Source organism: Anabrus simplex, chromosome 6 (genome assembly GCF_040414725.1).
Source record: "Anabrus simplex isolate iqAnaSimp1 chromosome 6, ASM4041472v1, whole genome shotgun sequence".
In the NCBI taxonomy this organism is placed as follows: domain Eukaryota; kingdom Metazoa; phylum Arthropoda; class Insecta; order Orthoptera; family Tettigoniidae; genus Anabrus; species Anabrus simplex.
In genome coordinates this window covers 293,315,559-293,336,523 of record NC_090270.1, presented here as the reverse complement: position 1 = coordinate 293,336,523, position 20,965 = coordinate 293,315,559, and the positions used below count along the sequence as shown (strand labels likewise).

Here is a 20,965-nt window from a genome sequence, read left to right as displayed (position 1 = left end):
GTTCATCCCAGATTTTAATGTTAATTGTGTGTTTGTACATTAGTTTTCATGTCAATTGTGTGTTTTTACATTTGTTTAGTTATTAGATGTATTATATTAAGGCTGCAAATGGCCAGCCAAGGTCGAAACTAGTCCCTAGTTTAGTAATTAATTCAATAATATTGCATAATATAGCATTGAAAAAGGTGGACCATACAACATTAATTTAATAATTATTACTGTGATGTTAGTTAAGTTGGTAAAAAAATTCCTTTCTTACCTGAAGAAAACCTGGTATCAAAATTTGTTCATTTATTACACATGCTCTCATTTTAGCTTAGATTACATGACACTATCAACACAACTTACAGTTCTCAAGGACAGTTAACTACATCAGAAAAGTCACGAAATGAAGTACTGAGCTCGCAGAAATGAAATCATAATTACTTTCATGTTAATACTAATTCACAAAATCACCAAACACATGAATAACTCAATGTAATTGGCAAGCACGAACAGCAATCAGTTGCAACAAGATGAAGACGGGAGAAAGGACCTCTGAATATTCCAAACCATTCTGTCCCGCCAATTTGTTACAGAGAAGAAACTTGAAGACAAACGATAACACAAGGAATAAGGAACTCCATGCTGCACGAAGCAGAGCAGCCTGAAAAAAAAAATGCAATAATTAATTAATTCTTCTCAACAGAGAAATTAAGCTTCACATTCACACTAAGAAAGGGGTACACCTCATACTGGATGAGTAACAGTACAGAGAAAAGAAACTGAGTGGGATTTGTAGTGAATCTGAATGATGAACCAACAGCTGAAGTTGAGTATGTAAATGAAAGAATTATAGCAATGCACATACATGTAAACAAGGAACTAATGAAGATAGCACAGGTGTATGCTCCACAGACAGAATGAAGCATGGAAGAAAAAGATGATTTCCTGAATGAACTGGAAACACTTATTGTTGGAGACGGGATCTTCATAATGGAAGATCTGAATGCCCATGTGAAAACTGATAGAATAAGATATGAGAATGCTTCTGGCCCACATGGGTACGGCAATAGAAATGAAGATGGAGAGACACTGTTGGAATTTTGTATCAGAAATAACCTGATAATAAAGAACACATGGTTTATGAAGGGGAATAGCCATAAGATCAGCCAATATAGTTGGGATGGACAGTATGGAACACTCATCAATTCTGTAATAACAGACCAAGAATGGGGAAGATACATCATGAATACGAAGACAATCCCCAGTGAAAGTATGGAATGTGATCATAGATTATTAATTGTGGAATTAAAGCAAGTAAAAATTCCTAAAATTGTACTGAAGAAGAAACCAAAGATCAGGATTTGGGAATTGGGGGAGGAGGATAAAAGAATGGCATTCCAAGACTGGATAAAAAGGAAGTTGCCTAACATGGAAATACAAAGTGGAGAAGAAGAGTGGGACAATTTAAGATAGCCATTTGTGGAAACAGGAATTGAGGTATGCGGGAAAACAAAAGCAAAGGTTAAGGGAAAGGAGCAGTAGCGGCGATTGGAGGAGGGCAACATTGTGGAGAATTTTTTTTTTTCCACTTTAGCCGGCTGAAACTAGGAATTATTAAAACAAGCTATTTGTACAAGCCCTGTTGTCTTATCAGCTAATTATTTTCTTTAATTATTAACAAAATTAGTAGTGGAAATATGCAAAAAATATTGTTTGTTGTGGCTAACCAATTTGTACAGCGCCACAGCAAGTAGTGGAGACTTTGCATGTGCTGTGAGGACGGGTAGCAGGGGTATATTTCTTGCCAAGGTCTGAGATTTGTTACACCCGCTTGCCGTGCGCATTCATCAGTTTGGCAATCTCTTTAGTGTCTGTTAGTTTGTAGTCAAATACTAAATTATTTTAACTGTATAATCACGCCATACTTCTATTTAATTGTAAAACAGGTGTAATATTGTAACTTTGGTAAAAGTTTTATTGTATAGTACTGAATCAAAATCTCAAGAAAATGTTATTACCGCACTTAAGTTGGTAAAATGTCAATCTTTGCCTCTCTAACAAAATTTGCTCAGAGAACATTTAAATAAACCTTGCCATTTTTTAGCTTTTTTTTCTGTTTTGACGTATATACCTCTCAGCTATATTCCCCAAACAGGGTAGTTTTTGTTTTGTGTACAATTTTTTGCCCCTCGACTTCTAACACCCAATCGCCACTACTGGAAAGGAGACGCGGTGATGGACAGACAAAATAAAAAAATAAATAAAAGAAAGGAACAAGGTGAAGAAAGAAATGGATAAGAAAAAGCAAAAAACATATCAGAGGGATGAGAATAAGATAGAAAGGTTACATGTGGAATACAAAAAATTGAAACTACACGTAAAGAGGAGTATCAAGGAAGAAAAGGAGAAATGCTGGGGAGAGTTTACCATCAAAACTGAGCAAATTGAGGAAATCAGAAACTATTATACAGAGTAATAAAATCGAAAAGAATAAATCAAGAAAAAATCAAGGCATTAGAGAGAGAAGATGGATCCATAGTACATGACAAAAAGGGTCTTCAGAAGCTGATGGCAAAGTATTTTGAAAAACTTTATAATGAGGAATACTGCTCAGAGGAAGGAGATAAGAAAATGGAAATAATAGATAGAAAAAAAGAAGAGCACCCAGTAACATGGTTGAAACTTGAAAGGGCAGTGAAAGCAACGACCAAAGGTAAAGCAAGTGGAAAAGATTAATTCAATGCTGATATGATTAAGGCAGCAGGAAGCATTGGACTACAGTGGCTATACCAAGCCCTCAATGCCATATGGAAGGATGAAAGAATACCTGAAAATTGGCAACAAGAAAGCATTGTACCATTATTCAAAAAAAAGGAAATAGGAAGAAATGTAAAAATTATATAGGTATAACCATATTATCACATGCGCTAAAAATTAATGGAGAAAGTCATAGACAAAAGACTGAGGGATATAATAGAAACACAGTTAGAGGAAGAACAATATGGCTTTAGACTGAATAGATCAACAATAGACTTGATATTTACAGTGCAAACGATAATGTAAAAACATCTTAGAAAGGAACAAGGAAATCATCTTCGTATTTTTGGATTTGGAAAAAATCTTATGGTACAGTTAAGAGAAAAATGTACGGGAATGCTTACTGAGAAGGAATGTACCAAAATCATTAACTAACAAGATAAAAATGTTGTATCATGAGAGTAAAAGCAGTGTACAAGTGGGGAGTGGTGACTGAAAAATTTTATACAAAAAAAGGTCTTGAGCAAGGAAGTGGACTGTCACCATTATTGTTTATTATATCAATGGATGAAATCATAAAACGTGTAAAACAGAGTATCAGTAGTGATGAAGTGAATGCTTTGGTATTTGCAGATGTTGTGGTGATTTGGGGAAAAGGAGAAAAAGAAGTACAAAGGAGACTGGACATTTGGAATGAAAATCCGAAGGAGTTTGGAATGGTCATCATCATCATCATCATCATCATCATCATCATCATCATCATCATCGGTTTGCCCTTCCAGTGAGCCGGGTAGGGTGTTTGAAAACGAGCGTCTTCCAAAGTTGCCTATTCAAAAAGATTTTGTTGTCCATGACAGATTCTCAATTCCATCTTCTTCTCTCCAAGTCTTCCCTCAGTTGGCCCATCCATCTTCTTCTTGGTCTTCTAGCTGGTCTTCCACCTGTTATTCTCTTTTCCAAATAAGCACATAGTAACCTTGTGCTATTCAGTCATTTAGTATGTCCAAACCATTTAAGTCTAGATGACCTAAGTCTTTCCTCCTTCGATTCATTTAGACTTGGGTTAGATAGGATCTCATCATTTCTCACGTGATCAAGTCGTGTTTTTTGGAGGGCAGTTCTAAGAAATTTCATTTCACAGGCTTGAATCATACTACAATCCTCTGATGTTAGCGTGCAGGTTTCCAGAGAATATGTAAGGATGGGAATGAAATATGACTTGTACAGGATCATTTTTGTTCTTTGTGGGACCTTCTCATCCCAAAGTAGGTGTCTAATAAAACTATAAAAGTTAGAGCTTTTGGTTACTTTGTTTGTTATTTCTATCTCAGCTCTATTATGACTAGCCATTACGCTTCCTAAATATCTGAATTGTGTACTACTTCAACTTGGTGGTCCTGTATTTTTATGTTGTATTCTGTATTCTGTCTGCTGATTTTCAATGCTATGCTTTTGATGGGTTCAATTTCATTCCATAATCATCAAACTTCTTACACCATGCATTCAGATTATATGGCACTCCCTTCTCTGTTTCGTCCCATATTGCCACATCGTCTGCAAACGCCAGAGCCTGAAGATCTTTATTACCTTTTCCTTTTAGCTCCTTTAAAATGGTATCCATAACTGCTATGAATAGAAGAGGCTCTAGTATATCCCTTACCCTGGATTCAATGATCTTCTCCATAATTTTAAGGCCATTTGATAGGAGGGTAATGCCTCTGTAATTTTCACTTTTCCTTCTACTCCCTTTCTTAATGATAGGAACTATCATCCCTTCTGTCCAATCTTCAACTATTTCGTTATCCAGTTTGGAATGGTAATTAGTAAAAAGAAAACTGTAGTAATGCACTGTGGAAAAGAGAAAGAGAGAAGCCAAGTGAACATAGACAGAGAACAATTAGAGAATGTGGAACAGTTTACATAGGTAGCATTATTAATGGAAGTAATGAAATCAACCCTGAAATTAATAACAGACTAAGTAAAGGTTCACCATTTTATCATCAAGTCAGAGAGCTTTTATGGGATGACAAAGTATCCAAAAAACAAAATTAACATTATATAAACAGTATTTCATACCAACTGTAACATACGAACTACAAATGCTAGTAACTATTAAGAGACAAGATAGTAGGATCCAAGTATCAGAAATTAAATTTTTAAGAACATCAGTTAAAAAGACAAGAAGGGAAAGAATTCAAAATATTAAAATCAGAGAAGAACTAAATATAGAACCGTTAGTACAGAAGATACAGAAGACAAGACTGAGATGGTTCGGACATGTAAAAAGAATGGGAAAGGAATGGGTAGCAAGAAGGGAACTGGAAACAGAAGTTAAGGGAAAGAGACCAGTTGGAAGACCAAGAAGGTGCAGAGATCAGATTTGGAAGGACATTAGAGAAGATGGATTGGATGTGGCAGAAGTAATGGAGCAGAAAAAGTGGAAGGACAGAAAGGAGTGGAGGACGCTTGTTAACCACACCTGGGTGACAGGAGTGGGACATTGATGATGATGATGATTCAATTTCTCAAACCTCAGATATATTCTCGTTAAGTTCTCAATCACATATTTAAAAATATGTCATTGTTCTATTTCTGAACGGCATTATTTTACATTTGCTCACAATTTGCCCAATTTTTATGAGAAGAATAGCTTTTAGATGAGCAGATGTCTCACAAGATATCATCAACACTATGTAATACATAAAAATAGACTTTCAATTTATTAGGCCATGTTGATTAGGCCTGTATATAGAATATGTCAAAGAGATGTTGGGTACAGAACAAAAATTGTCACCTGAACAGTGGAGGAACCTGAACCCACAGCCATCAGATTTCACGCCTGAGGCTCTCTTAAGTGTGCTACGGTGGCCTCGGTCAGCAGGGATCTGAGCTACATTACAACCAGTCACCATGTACTCCACTCAACCTAATAAACTGGAAGTTTATTACAGTAAAATGTAGTCATGAATGCTAAATATACATTTGTGTAATATGCATACAACCAGACAACTTGGGCCCAATGTTTAGGTAGCTGTCGGCATTGCAAGAAGTGAGTTTCTGAAATTAAAATATCCCGTGTGAAAACATGGCCTCCGATTTCTAACTAATGAGTGAGGTGCTGGTGATTATTGTTTTAACAGGAAGTAAAACTAGGCAACCATCCTCCCTATAACACCAATCAGAGAGGAAAAAATGGAAGGGTTCTGACAGTTTGAAAAATGAAAGTATCAGCCAAAGAAAGACAAGGGCCACAAAGGGCGTGAAAATTAAAGACACCCTAGGTCTTGATACCTAATACAGTTGGAGTCAGAAAAGAACAAGAGTTGACCAAGGAAGGTCGGAAAGGATAAAAGAAAGTGAGGACCCTGACACAAGAAAGTGGAAGCAATGCCAGGACCCAGCTAAGGGCACTGTGGTCACCAATCCACGCTTCCAAGTTCAGAGCCCCTGGGGCCCCTTTTAGTCACCTCTTACAATAGCCAGAGGATAATGTGGGTGTTATCCTACTACCATCACCCACAGGAGAATTCTAACTAGTGACAAGTGTATCATGAAATGTTATATGTTACCAATGCTGTGGTACAGTGCTGAAGGATGAACACTGAAGTTTTCATGAACGAACTGACTGCAGGCATTGAAAAGTGGATACATCACCTTTTTTTTTTTTTTTACAACTAACTTTACGTTGTTTCCAAGGAGACCCTCGCCTGTCAAATGGGAGTGGGACTCCGTTACTCCCATAGGTCCGAGGCTTGCTTAAAATGTTCTGAGCTCGGTAAATTCATGAAGCAGGACGCTACCCTACTCGCACATAGTCCAAGTGAGGATCTCTCCTCTAATGAGTTATGGAGCACCGGTGAATTGTATAGTCCTAGCCGCCTGAGCACAAGGAGGGCCATGTCTCAGAATATGTCCGAGATGCCCACTCCCATTCCAAAGCAACTGGTATCCCAACTCTCAGGACCACTTACTAGGCCACTCAGCCGTTGCCCATGGTTCACGAACGAGGACGTGACTACAGTAACCCACACCATGAACCATAAGGCAGTTGTATTTATGTTTCGTAGATCTAGAGAAAGCATATGACAGGGTACCAAGAGAAAAGATATTCGCCATACTGGGCGACTATGGAATTAAGGGTAGATTATTAAAATCAATCAAAGGCATTTATGTTGACAATTGGGCTTCAGTGAGAATTGATGGTAGAATGAGTTCTTGGTTCAGGGTACTTACAGGGGTTAGACAAGGTTGTAATCTTTCACCTTTGCTGTTTGTAGTTTACATGGATCATCTGCTGAAAGGTATAAAATGGCAGGGAGGGATTCAGTTAGGTGGAAAGGTAGTAAGCAGTTTGGCCTATGCTGACAACTTGGTCTTAATGGCAGATTGTGCCAAAAGCCTGCAGTCTAATATCTTGGAACTTGAAAATAGGTGCAATGAGTATGGTATGAAAATTAGCCTTTCAAAGACTAAATTGATGTCAGTAGGTAAGAAATTCAACAGAATTGAATGTCAGATTGGTGATACAAAGCTAGAACAGGTAGATAATTTCAAGTATTTAGACTGTGTGTTCTCCCAGGATGGTAATATAGTAAGTGAGATTAAATCAAGGTGTAGTAAAGCTAATGCAGTGAGCTCGCAATTGCAATCAACAGTATTCTGTAAGAAGGAAGTCAGCTCCCAGACAAAACTATCTTTACATCGGTCTGTTTTCAGACCAACATTGCTTTACGGGAGTGAAAGCTGGGTGGACTCAGGATATCTTATTCATAAGTTAGATGTAACAGGCATGAAAGTAGCGAGAATGATTGCTGGTACAAACAGGTGGGAACAATGGTAGGAGGGTACTTGGAATGAGGCGATAAAGGCTAATTTAGGGATGAACTCAATGGATGAAGCTGTACGCATAAACCGGCTTCGGTGGTGGGTCATGTGAGGCGAATGGAGGAGGATAGGTTACCTAGGAGAATAATGGACTCTGTTATGGAAGGTAAGAGAAGTAGAGGTAGGCCAAGACGACGATGGTTAGACTCAGTTTCTAACGATTTAAAGATAAGAGGTTTGGAATTGAATGAGGCCACAGCACTAGTTGCAAATCGAGGATTGTGGCGACATTTAGTAAATTCACAGAGGCTTGCAGACTGAACGCTGAAAGGCATAACAGTCTATAATGATAATGTATGTATGTATGTATGTATGTATGTATGTATGTATGTATGTATGTATGTATGTATGTATGTATGTATGTATGTATGTATGTATGTATGACTTTACATCGCACTGATGACGCAGATAGGTCTTATGGCAACAATGGGATAGGAAAGCACTAGGAGCAGGAAGAAAGTGGCCTTGGCTTTAATTAAGCTACGGCCCCAGCATTTGCCTCGTGTGAAAATGGGAAGCCACGGAAAACCATCTTCGGAACTGCCGACAGTGGGGTTCGAACCCACTATCTCCCGAATGCAAGCTCACAGCTGCGTGCCCCTAATCACATGGCCATCTCACTCGGTAGTAGGGTAGGTGTGGGGGGTGGTACACAATTTCTAATCACTAGACTGTGTGCCACGAACCTGGATTCAATTCTAAACCTCTCTGCATTTTTCATAGGGAGTGAGGGCATATGATGCTGTTGACGGTGATTCAACCATAGGATGTCCCCTAGGTGCTATCAGAAAGTCATAGGCTATGTGCCAGCAGCAGCTTTCAATCTCTCCCTTCCTACTGTCATATATCACGTCATTAATTTCATTAACTCCTCTGATGAGGCCGACATGGACAGAGAAGATTATCCTGGGCATGGATTCTCCGACAGTAGAATGACATCCATAATGCAGCAACTCTGATGCCACAACACAACCTTCTGTGATGAGACAACATTAGAAGTAGAAGAAGCAATATAAGAATTCACAAAAATTAATATAATCTGGTTGGCTAGTAGTCATGCTTTTCAGTGTCAATTTGTCAAAAGAGAAAATAAATTTCCAATCAATTGAAAACAACTTATTACATACTCCTATGTCTAAACAACAAAAATTCTCACCTTATACATTCCTTCCAAATGCATTCGAATATATACAATGGTACAAAAGTATGCATTGAGTCCATCTGCAGTAAAGAGAGGTGAAAACACAATCCACCACCCATTGGAACTAGTTAAAACACCTTCCACACGAAGAGCAAGAAGAACTGAGAACACTGTGAGAGCCACTAGATTGATCCAGATCTCAAACACTGTTAGTCCTAGCCACTGCACAAGCTCCCCCAGTGAGAAAAACATCTTTACTCTTTCTGCAAGCCAGTCAATGCGGTGCGATACACACGAATATGTACAGACGAATTCTGACGAGTTTGGGTTTCGTAATCAGCTTGATCGGTAACTGGTTCCAAGTCATCTGGAAAAAAAACACACATGTACACAGTAATAAAATTACCATATCCTCAGACTGTAATAACCATTAAAACTGAAGGGTTCTAGCATAATAAATAAAATAATAATAATGTTATTTGATTTATGTCCCATTAAGTATTTTTACGGTTTTTGGAGATGCTGAGGTGCCAGAAATTAGTTTTGCAGGAGTTCATTTACGTGACAGTAAATCTAACAACATGAGGCTGACGTATTTGAGCACCTTCAAATACCGCGGGACTGAGCCAGGATCGAACCTGCCAAGTTGGGTCAGAAGGCCAGCGTATCAACCGTCTGAGCCACTCAGCCTGGCGGTTGTAGGATAATACTGTATGTCACATAAGAAGAGGAAGTGAAGTCTCAGTACAAGTAAAACTTAATGCTAAGGGCACGTTTATAAACCAAGGAATAAGCATATTGATTATGCAGTATGGAAAGATAGAAACACATACAGTAGTACGATAAAACACGAGAGGTCAGCAAGGGAAGAGGCAGCAACAGACAGAGGCAAGGACAAACATGAAAACAAAGTTAAGCGAGGAATCTAGTGAGAGGGAACAAAATACTGTATCTGAGTCCTTTTGGTGAGAGAAGGAAAAATCAGCAGAATGGTGGCCAGCAGGTTAGGAGAGGTAGTGGTATAAAATTCTTAACCACTTGACTGTATGATAAAACCCTGGGTTCATTTCCAAACGCCCGCCACAGTGCTCAAACGGAGTGATAGCATATGCTGCTCCTGATGATGACGTTAAGCCCTGAGCAGACATCCCGATCTTATTCGACAGGAGTAAGCTATGCGCGACACTGAGTTTCACCCTCTTCCAACTTCATTATCGCCATCACCCCAAACACTTCACAACACATAACATGCAATCACCACACTGAACACAGAAACACACACAATCGCATAGCAATCTTCATCTGTGAAACAAGGAGTAACTAACTCCTTCACCAAAGATGGCAGGGCCTATGCACAAGTACGTGAAGATTGCAAACTGCCCATCATCACAGCCAATGGCCTCATATCCATGCACCTGTAAATTAGGGCACACACAAATTTACTTTGTATATATTCTTATCTAAGAATTGGATATTAGTACACTGATAAATAAGCAGAATTTTAAAAAAGCAGTTTTGAAATTCATCAAAAGTAACTTATGAATCAGAAGACCAAAGAAGGTAAAATCAAGAAATGAGATAAGAAAGAAGTTGGAGTCAAAAGCACAGACAGCAGTTTGGGCACTTGATAATGCACAAAACTAGGAAACAGAACCATTTTAACAAACAGTGAAAAGATAAATAAAAGACCAATAAAAAGGTCAAGGAAACAATGCATGGAAACAGTGAAATCAGAAGAGGACAAGAGGAGATCCAAGTGCGAAGACAGTGAGGAAAAAAAAAATACCTCCTTCAGTGACAGGAAGCAATATCAAGAACTTGTATATCACACTTTAGAAAGGTGGGAAGTGATAATGAATTATAACCCAAATTAAGGCGAATCTCTGTCTACTTCTATTTTGGGCATCAATACATTCAGTACCAGCACCAACTGTTACCGAGTCAACCAGCACATAAACTATGTTTATATGAAGTGCTGACAAGGCTCAGCAAATAGCGCATAATGATAATATTTTTGTAACAATAAGTCAAAATATTCATCTATATACAGGGTGTATCTGCTATGATGTTACAAACTTTCAGGACCGGGCGAGTTGGCCGTGGGCGTAGAGGCGCGCGGCTGTGAGCTTGCATCCGGGAGATAGTAGGTTCGAATCCCACTATCGGCAGCCCTGAAAATGGTTTTCCGTGGTTTCCCATTTTCACACCAGGCAAATGCTGGGGCTGTACCTTAATTAAGGCCACGGCCGCTTCCTTCCAACTCCTAGGCCTTTCCTATCCCATCGTCGCCATAAGACCTATCTGTGTCGGTGCGACGTAAAGCCCCTAGCAAAAAAAAAAAAAAAAAAAAGAAAAACAAACTTTCAGGGATGATGGAGGATGGCAAATGGATCAATTTGAGATAAGAAACCATATTCCGGAAACAATCATGTCAAAAGTTAAGCAAAATTCTACTCAATTAAGTCCGTTTACCTGCACAAGTTTCACAACCTGCTCCCTTTACAACAAATGTTCGAAATGACATACCCCTGCATCACTGCAGGCATAGCATCATCGCACAAAGTTCTGTCGTACCCGTTCGAATATCCCCAGGGTCATATGAACAGCATGGCAGGCAGTGAGAATTCTTGCCGAGAAATTCTCTTCAGTCTCAACAGGTGTCTCATACACAAGGCTTTGCACATGGCTCCACAAGAAGAAATCAAGTGGGGTGAGATCGGGTGAATGAGCGGGCCATGAAACAGGACCTCCTCTTCCAATCCACTTTGCAGGGAATGTCTGATCTCTGGCGTCTGTTAACAATGAACAGACGTTAAACAACTTGGATTATTAATAACTTTTGACTCTGATGTTTCCGGACTACAGTTCCTTATCTCAAATTTATCCATTTGCTGTCCTCCATCATCCCTGAAAGTTTGTAACATCATCAAGGATACATCCTGTATACTGTATATACACGGTGCTCAGAAACAACATGAACCGGGTATATGAGCATTAGAGGGTTAGTCATGCTGATAAATAATTTGAAAGAAATAATTCGATATCTCGCACTGTTGTCATTTTATCACCTCCTGAAGTTAACCAATCAGATCGCTTCGTGGGCAAATTCACATGGGCTTTGCGCAGTTATGTTGCTAAATCTGCACGTGACTTAAGAACGGTTTGAGAGCCATGCCAAGAAATCAGCATCAAACACAAAAACACTATTGCTTTAAGCCAGTGTCACCGTAGCGTACTTGCTTTGGCGTGATCCCGTCAGCTCCGAGGTTTGTATTCAAACCCTTTCCCTGGTGCTCTCATGCTGGTCTTAAGCCAAGTACAGATTTAGCAACATCCATTTGAATTTGCCTGCGAAGTGATCTGACTAACTTCAGCAGCTGATCAAAAGACAACAGTGTGAGATATTGAATTATTTCTTTAAATTATTTAAGGGGCAGAGAAGGGTCCACCTATTCAATACCAAAAGCTTGTATATTGTCTTATAAAACTGGGACTAGTTTCGACCCTATATATACTGGGTCATCTTCAGCCATGCTACAATTGGAAGACCTGTACACATATAACCAATAATAAATTATTTTGACCCTATATATACTGGGTCATCTTCAGCCATGCTACAATTGGAAGACCTGCACACATTTAACCAATAATAAATTAAACACTTTGGTATGCCACAATTCACAATCTTAATTTAAAACACTGATGAAGTCCAAACAACACATCCAAACCTGAAACTAAATGACACATCAAAACTGCTGTGGTTGATGCCAAACTATCAGAATGGCATCTGGCCATAAAATTTGACTGCTGTAGGAGCGACGACATAGTGTTGTGCATGGAAGTTCAGTTTTTAATGTCCATGGATCTGCAAGTGTTGAGTGAAATTTTAAAGTGTATTTCTGTGAGTACATTCTAATTGCTTTGATGGAGACATCAGAAAACTTTATGAACCTAGTTGCAGATGGGTAAGAAGAAAGTTCCTGTGTTCAGGATTTTCAGTACATTGTTATCTCAGAACGAGACTTTTAAAAAACAGATCGTCCAGGGATTCACAAAGATTATTAATAATCTACACTAGTCCGGCTCCTTGGTCGAATGGTCAATAAAATGGACCCTGGGTTCAGAAGTCGTCGATTCACCACCTTCTCAAACAGCCTACACAGACAGTTAATAAGACAAACAGGTCTGTAGCTTCCTGCACACCAGGGTCTTTTTCAGGCTTGAGGAGAGAAATTATTATTCCCTCCTGCCACTGAGATGGAAACTTGCCTTCTAACCAGACTCGGTGGAACACTCATAGAGGATAGCATGTTTCAACATCTGGTTGTGAACGTTACCTGGTCTGGCGAACATGTTCTTACTAGGCACCAATGAGCTGTGGAGTTCCCACTCAGCAAAGGGCACGTTATAATCCTCTGAAGCACAAGTAGAAAACGTAGATGATGGCATTCTAACTCATGCTTCAGAGTAAGGAATTCCGGATGTTTCCTTTTACCACTCATGTTTTTGAAGAAGACATGATGATGATGATGATTGTTGTTTAAAGGGGCCTAACATCGAGGTCATCGGCCCCTAATGGTACGAAATGAAATAACAAAAAATTCAAATTCATCCATTGACCAAAATAAAATAAAAAATGTCATGAAGAATGAATGTATGGACATGAACCCTACAAAAAAACAAAAACAAACAAACAAACTAACAAACAAAAACAGTGGATCAGACTCAAAAAGAAGGTAGTTAATTAGAGTGTTACTGACCAAAATACCATTTATAAAGCACAATGATGCTTGATGGCTGAAGGGGTGCTAAATTCACGTCTAAGGCCCCACAGAATGGTACATGTTGCGAGTAAAGTAGAACCATGGTATTTGTCATTTTGGGGTACTAATCAAAAGTAGCGAAGACTCACGGTGGTCCACACAAGATGGTACTACTCACAAGTATTGCAATTCGTACAGGGAACGCAGACCTATGGTGTGTCTCACACAATGGCGCCACTCATAGCCAACGCAAACCGGTAAGGTTCTTCACCTAGGTGTACTAGTCACGGGCGCCGGTATTCCCGTGGTGTTCCACACACAGTGGGTACCAATCACAGGCAACGCTGACCCACGGTGCCGCTCATATAGCGGTACAACTCACAGGCTACGCCCAGACCCGCGGTGTTGCTCACATGGGTACAACGCACGGCTACTGGAATCTACCAGGCCAGGCTTTTTACTGCAACTAATCACAAACCTATTTCGTACCAATTTAGTGATACTACTCGCAAGTACATGCAACCCATGGTGTTCCCCGCATGATGGTATGAATCAAGAGTAGGTTCATGGTTCTAATTCAATCATCCCTTGGTCGCCCCTTGTAGTCGCCTCTTACGACAGGCAGGGAATACCGCAGGTGTATTCTACATGTGCGTCCCTCACCCGCAGAGGGTAGTGTGTTTGGTCCGCGAGAGGTATTTTATTTCCCTCAAGTCCGCCGGCAAGCCGGTTAGGACCCCCCTATCCGCCACCTGGGACACGCCACGTGGGAGTATCACCTCTCCCCCTGCTCCGCCTGCGTAGCAGGTTCGTGGTTGAAGAAGACAAATGCTTTTCAGAAGGAAAGCTATCTCCCATCAAAATGTCACGTCCATAATCTTCATTTTCATGGTAAGTACATTATTAAGGCCGATAAACTTGTGATTAATGGCAGAGAGAGAGAACTTCCATGACTGAGATAGTGGTTAACATTCGACAGAGTACCACACAGTTTCTCAAATCAACCAAAATATTTAAAAACACAAGTTACAACAAGGAAACCTCCTGTGCAGTGGCAGCCGGTAGACTGTTAAGTTGGGGGAGGGGAAGCGGCCACAGTACTTTTTCCCACACCTCTTTCTTGACAACTTTGACAGAAAAGAGAAGAACAAATTGAGATCTTAAGGCTGATCTTATTAGCGGTTTTCTTCATTTGGACATACAATGATGGTTACGTTTAAAAGAGGATCTGATGTGAAAATTACATATATACGGCATTAGTCAATATTTGCCGAACTAGATAAAATTGACTGTGTCATTTCTGCTTTATATCCATTAAATTTTGCCAAATTCTTTATGTAATTGAGTTCTGTTTTTAAGTTTTTAGGTGTTAGAGGGCTTTATAGTGCTCTATAGTTTAAACTGCAAAAGGTAGCCTGTTTATGGGAGTTGGATGGACTGATGAATTTTTAATTGTTATTGGGGTGTGAGCAGGTTTTCTAAAAATTTGGAAGTCAAAATTAGTGTTAGTGTGTGTTACTGTATGTCTAAGAAATTGATAGATCCATTGACCTCATCCTCCTTGGTGAACTTAATATTTTGATCGAAGTTTGTTTGTTTGTCCAGCCCTTGTCCCGTTTCCCTACGGGGTCGGGTATGAGGTGAGATGAATTTGTCGTGGCGGTTTTTTATGACCGGATGCCCTTCCTGACGTCAACCTCATCAGAGGAGTTAATGAGAGATGAAATGAATGACGTGATATATGATAGTAGGGAGAGGGTGAAACCCGGTGCCGGCACATAGCCTACTCCTGTCGAATAGCACCAAGGGGTCTGCTCAAGGCTTAACGTCCCCATCCGACGGACGAATCACCATCAACAGCGTCATATGCCCTCACTCCATATGAGCACTGCGGAGAGGTTTGGAATTTAATCCAGGCTTTTGGCACGCAATCTAGTGATTAGAAATTGTATACCACCACCTCCCCTACCCTGCCGGCCAACATTCTGATGGTGAAAATTTTTTCGACCAACGGGACTCGAACCGGCTAACCTCGGTGTTAGACCGTTTTAGACTTCAGCGCCTTAACGATCATGGCCACCAGGCGGGCTAATATTTTGATCGAAGTTGTTTCAAAAATTTAAAATGTCATAACTATTATTTAGAGATCTCTATCAATTATTGCAAAAGTACTGTCTACGTATCTGAGCTACAGACTCAGCCCATTTACTTTTGTCGTTATTTTATAGTGTTCTAACGAATCCATGTACATGTTGGCTAAGATGCCTGACAAAGGATCGCCCATTGCTAGGCCATCCTGGTGATAAATTTTGCCGTTAAATGAAAAATAATTATTTTTTAGTACAAAATTAAGAATCTTTGTGAAGTCTTCTATTTCACATTTGCTAAGATTGCTGTATTTGGTAAGGTTGTCATTAATAACATTTATTGTTTCTCTTGTCGGAACGTCAGAATACATATTTGTGATATCAAAGGAGCACACAATGTGGTTGGGTAGAGCGGCAAATTTCCTTAAAATGTCGCAAAACTCTATCGAGTTCTTTAACGGAGATCTGTTGTTAAATCTGTAATGTCTTACGAGAAATTTGTGAATGTACTTTGAAGTTTTATAAGTCGGGCTATTTCTACAATTAATGATGGGACGCATGGGTGTGTTGTTTTTGTGTATTTCTTCCTTTACGTCGCACCGACATAGATATGTCTTATGGCGACGATGGGATAGGAAAGGCCTAGGAAGTGGAAGGAAGCAGCCGTGGCCTTAATTAAGGTACAGCCACGGCATTTGACTGGTGTGAAAATGGGAAACCACAGAAAACCATCTTCAGGGCTGCCGACAGTGGGGCTCGAACCCACTATCTCCCGATTACTGTATACTGGCCACACTTAAGCGAATGCAGCTATTGAGCTCGGTTTTGTGTAATTTAGGTAATGCTCTGGCTGTGGGGGTATCAGGGTTCATGTGGATTAGTTTTTGCTGTTCTTGCTCATTAAGTAAAAATATTGAATTCTTTACTAGTGTTTTTAAATTTTGTTGGATTCTTGCTGTGGGGTTTTGTTGACTATGGAAAACTGTAAAATAAACCTTCTATTTAATATAATCATTCTTATCTAATAAAACTGTAGTCCCCCTTTATCCCCTTTGGTTACTATTCTATTATTGTTTTATATTTTGGTTTTCATTTCTTGAATTAATCTTGCGTGGTTGGTGTCAGAACTTTCATTTAATTCCTCGGTTTCTGTTGGTAATTTCTTTTTTATATCATACCTAGTATCATTCTGTAATTCCAAAGGGAGTTTTGAAATATTCAACTCAACCTCAGCTATAGTGGTGATCACATCATTTTCTTTTTTTGCTGGGGCAATTATGTTTTAACCCTTTGCTTAAAAGACCTATTTTTATTTTTTCTTTACTCTTTTCTCCACTCTTTTTATTTTTTCTGTGTTCTTTGTAGGTGACTGTGGCTGGGTTTCTTTTAAGTGAGAAAGTTTTTTATCTAATGTTATTTGTTTCCTGCTTAACGTGTCATTTAACTTGTAGTCAACATGTATCAGAAAGGAACTCCATTCTAATGGGGCTACATTTTGAGCTACTGTTAGGTGTAATCTGTACACCTGTAAGTTCAATTTTGCTTCCTTTTTATAAAATGTTTTCATCTTTAAGCCAGATTTCATTGGTTCTGTTTTGGATTTTAGTTAAATTGGGAGCAGATGAGTCTTTCCTTCGGACATGTCTTAAAAATCAGGGGACCAATTTTAGTCTTAGACATTCTTTTAAAAAAGGTATGTCTTTACTTATTTTACAAATCTTGACCTTTAGGTTGAGAAATTTATTTAACTTATAATAAGCCTGGTTGGCTTTGACATTACATGTTACAAATCTCATGGTTAGTCCATATTGAAATGGAGGCCTACGTTAAGTCAATAATGTTACAAACATTTATTATTGTCCACCTATTCAATACAAATTAGTTCTTAAAAATTAAGACTTAAATCTTGTCATATTAAAATATAGGGACATGTTTCGCCCATTTTATGGGCATCATCAGCTTCAATCTCATACATATCGGACTAAGATCAGGATCCTGATTTGCTTTGACCAAAGTATTAAACAGAGAAATGTATATTTTCAAGGTGGAGGACATTTATTGTAGGTTCTCGTTGACAATTTACAGATTAAAATAAGTCTACAATAAGTGCCCTCAACTTTAAAAATATACATTTCTCTGTTTAATACGTTGGTCAAAGCAAATCAGGATCCTGATCTTAGTCCGATAGGTATGAGATTGAGTCTGATGATGCCCATAAAATAAGCGAAACATACCCCTATAATTTAATATGACAAGATTTTTTAAGAATTTGTATTGAATAGGTGGTCAATAATAAATAAATGTAACATTATTGACTTAATGTGCATTTCAATACAGACTAACCATGATATTTGTAACATACCACTTAGTCGAGCAGCTCGTATCCCTTCTCCCAAGTTTTCCCAGCCCAAACTTTGCAACATTTTGTAACGCTACTCTTTTGTCGGAAATCACCCAGAACAAATCGAGCTGCTTTTCTTTGGATTTTTTCCAGTTCTTGAATCAAATAATCCTGGTGAGGGTCTCCCAAACATTGGAACCATACTCTAGCTGGGGTCTTACCAGAGACTTATATGCCCTTTCCTTCACATCCTTACTACAACCCCTAAATACCCTCATAACCATGTGCAGAGATCTGTACCCTTTATTTACAATCATATTTATGTGATTACCCCAATGAAGATCTTTCCTTATATTAACACCTAGTTACTTACAATGATCCCCAAAGGATACTTTCACCCCATCAACGCAGTAATTAAAACTGAGAGGACTTTTCCTATTTGTGAAACTCACAACCTGACTTTTAACCCCATTTATCATTATACCATTGCCTACTGTCTAACCCATTTATCATTATACCATTGCCTACTGTCTATCTCACAACATTATCGAGGTCATTTTGCAATTGCTCACAACCTTGTAACTTATTTATTACTCTGTACAGAATAACATCCTCTGCAAAAAGCTTGATCTCTGATTCCACTTCTTAACATATCATTGATATACGAGGCGTGCTTTTTAAGTAAGCTCTGTTTGAAAATAAGTACACAACGAAAGGTTATTTCAAAAAAGTAAATTTATTTTCAGAAAGTACATACTTCACTCTATTTTTCAACATAGTTGACAAGTTTGTCCAAACACTTATCACACCTCGTAACCAATTTTAAAATACCATCTTCATAAAAACTTGCCGCCTGCTCCGATAACCAAGAGTTCACTGCCGTTTTCACGTTGTCATCATCATTGTAATGGTTGACACTGAGGTGATGTTTAAGGTGGAGGAACAGATGGTAATCGCTCGGCGCAAGATCAGGACTGTAGGGTGGGTGGTCTAAAACTTCCCAGCCAAAACTGTCCAATAAATCATGGGTCTGACCTGCAGTGTGAGGTCTTGCATTGTCATGGAGAAGGACAATTCCCTTTGTCAGCATGCCGCGTCTTTTGTTTTGAATCGCTCTGTGTAGCTTTCTCAGGGTTTGGCAGTATGCTTCTGCATTGATAGTGGTTCGTCGTTGCATGAAGTCGACCAACAAAACACCACGCCTATCCCAAAACACCGACGCCATGATTTTGCGCTGGGACAGAGTCTGTTTGCCTTTCACCTTTACAGGCGAGTGTGTGTATCTCCATTCCATGCTCTGTTCCTTCGATTCGGGCGTGATATGCGAAACCCATGTTTCGTCTCCAGTTACGATCTGGCTCAAGAAGCCGTCACCTTCTTCGTCATAAAGAGTAAAGAACTTCATCGTACACTCAAATCTTTGGTTTTTGTGGTCCTCTGTTGGAAGTTTCGGGACCCAACGGGAGCACAGTTTCCTAAACTTCAGGTGTTCAGAAACAATGTTGTAAAGCACTGATCTCGACACATCAGAATATTCGTTTGAGAGACCTGTTATTGTGAAGTGCCTATTCTCACGAATCTTCGCTTCAACTGAAGCCACCAGATCGTCTGTAATCAAAGAAGGGCGACCGGAACGGTCCTCATCATGGATGTTGTCACGGCCATCTTTGAATTGTCGTACCCACTTACACACTTTGCTTTCACTCATAACAGTATCACCGTACACTTCGCAAATCTGCCGATGAATTTCTGCAGCAGACAGGTTCCTTGCTGACAAAAACCATATCACTGACCGAACCTCACATGCAGCGGGCGAGTTGATAGTCTTAAACGTTTTGAAAGCACAGAACAGAACCGTACAGGTTAGGTACAGAGCTGAAACTGAGCACAGTTGTTCCCGAGGCATGCCAGTACACGATGCACGCGCTCCTTGCAATAAGCGCGCTTGCTACTAGTGTCTACAACAAAACGGACCTTACTTAAAAAGCACACTTCGTATATATATAAGAAAACATAAAGGTTCAATAATACTGCCTTGAGGAATTCCCCGCTTCATTATTACAGGGACAGATAAAGCTTCGCTGACTAATTCTCTGAGTTCTATTTTCTAGAAATATAGCCACCCATTCAGTCACTTTTTTTCTACATATTTTTTTCTCATGGCTTTACGTCGCTCCAACGCAGATAGGTCTTATGGCGACGATGGGATGGGAAAGGCCTAGGAGTTGGAAGGAAGCTGCCGTGGCCTTAATTAAGGTACAGTCCCAGCATTTGCCTGGTGTGAAAATGGGAAACCACGGAAAACTATCTTCAGGGCTGCCGACAGTGGGATACGAACCCACTATCTCCCGGATGCAATTTTCTAGTCCAATTGCACTCATTTTTGTCAGTAGTCTCCCATGATCTACCCTATCAAATGCCTTAGATAGGTCAATCGCAATACAGTCTACTTGACCTCCTGAATCCAGGATATCTGCTTCTCTAGAGAGAACACCGTCCGGGCGTCCTTACGGGTTGGCCGCTACTGCACCTGTGGAAAAAAAAAAGCAATGCCCGGCGAGTAATAGCACACACAAAGTTCCAGGTACAAAACTTGATAGGGCTACCCCTGAAACCTATGAGTGATGCCTCTCAACTAGTAACGCCTATCTTAATTCCATTGCAAGTTATGAATCTCATTCCGTATTGACGGTTATCACTTTACAAAAGAAAATATTTATAAAATCCTCCTATCAATACAAGTCAAGTCATCTGTTAGATGAAGCAAAGTCTATACATGTTTCAGCCTAATCTCAAGGCCATCTTCAGTAGTAAAACAATGATTACATAATATACAAACAAATTAAAAATCGTAATGATGTGAAGGGACAGTGATCATGATTAGTGAGTTAAAAACACATTGAGGTGCAAAGTCCTCTCGTCTAATAGATCTTGCTGACTGTTAAATAAAACACTATGCTGAGGACAACTCAGTTGTCAATGTGACTTGAGACCGACAAGGTCATCT

The 20,965-nt window shown here is 39.4% G+C and overlaps 1 protein-coding gene across 3 annotated transcripts in view; it reads right to left on the bottom strand.

The window, feature by feature from the left end:
• Positions 1–276: 276 nt before the first annotated feature.
• LOC136876475 (transmembrane protein 203) overlaps positions 277–20,965 on the bottom strand; it is a 36,253-nt gene continuing 15,564 nt past the window's right edge. For 2 of the 3 annotated variants that reach the window (XM_067150468.2, XM_067150467.2), the window contains exons 2-3: positions 8,783–9,134; positions 277–646 (exon numbers count right to left, since the gene is read on the bottom strand). In XM_067150468.2, the coding sequence (XP_067006569.1) occupies positions 473–646; positions 8,783–9,019 (411 nt within the window). In that variant the 5' untranslated portion in view covers positions 9,020–9,134 and the 3' untranslated portion in view covers positions 277–472. Of the gene's footprint in view, positions 647–8,782; positions 9,135–20,965 lie in introns of those variants that run through there. The other variant, XM_067150466.2, reaches the window with a different exon arrangement.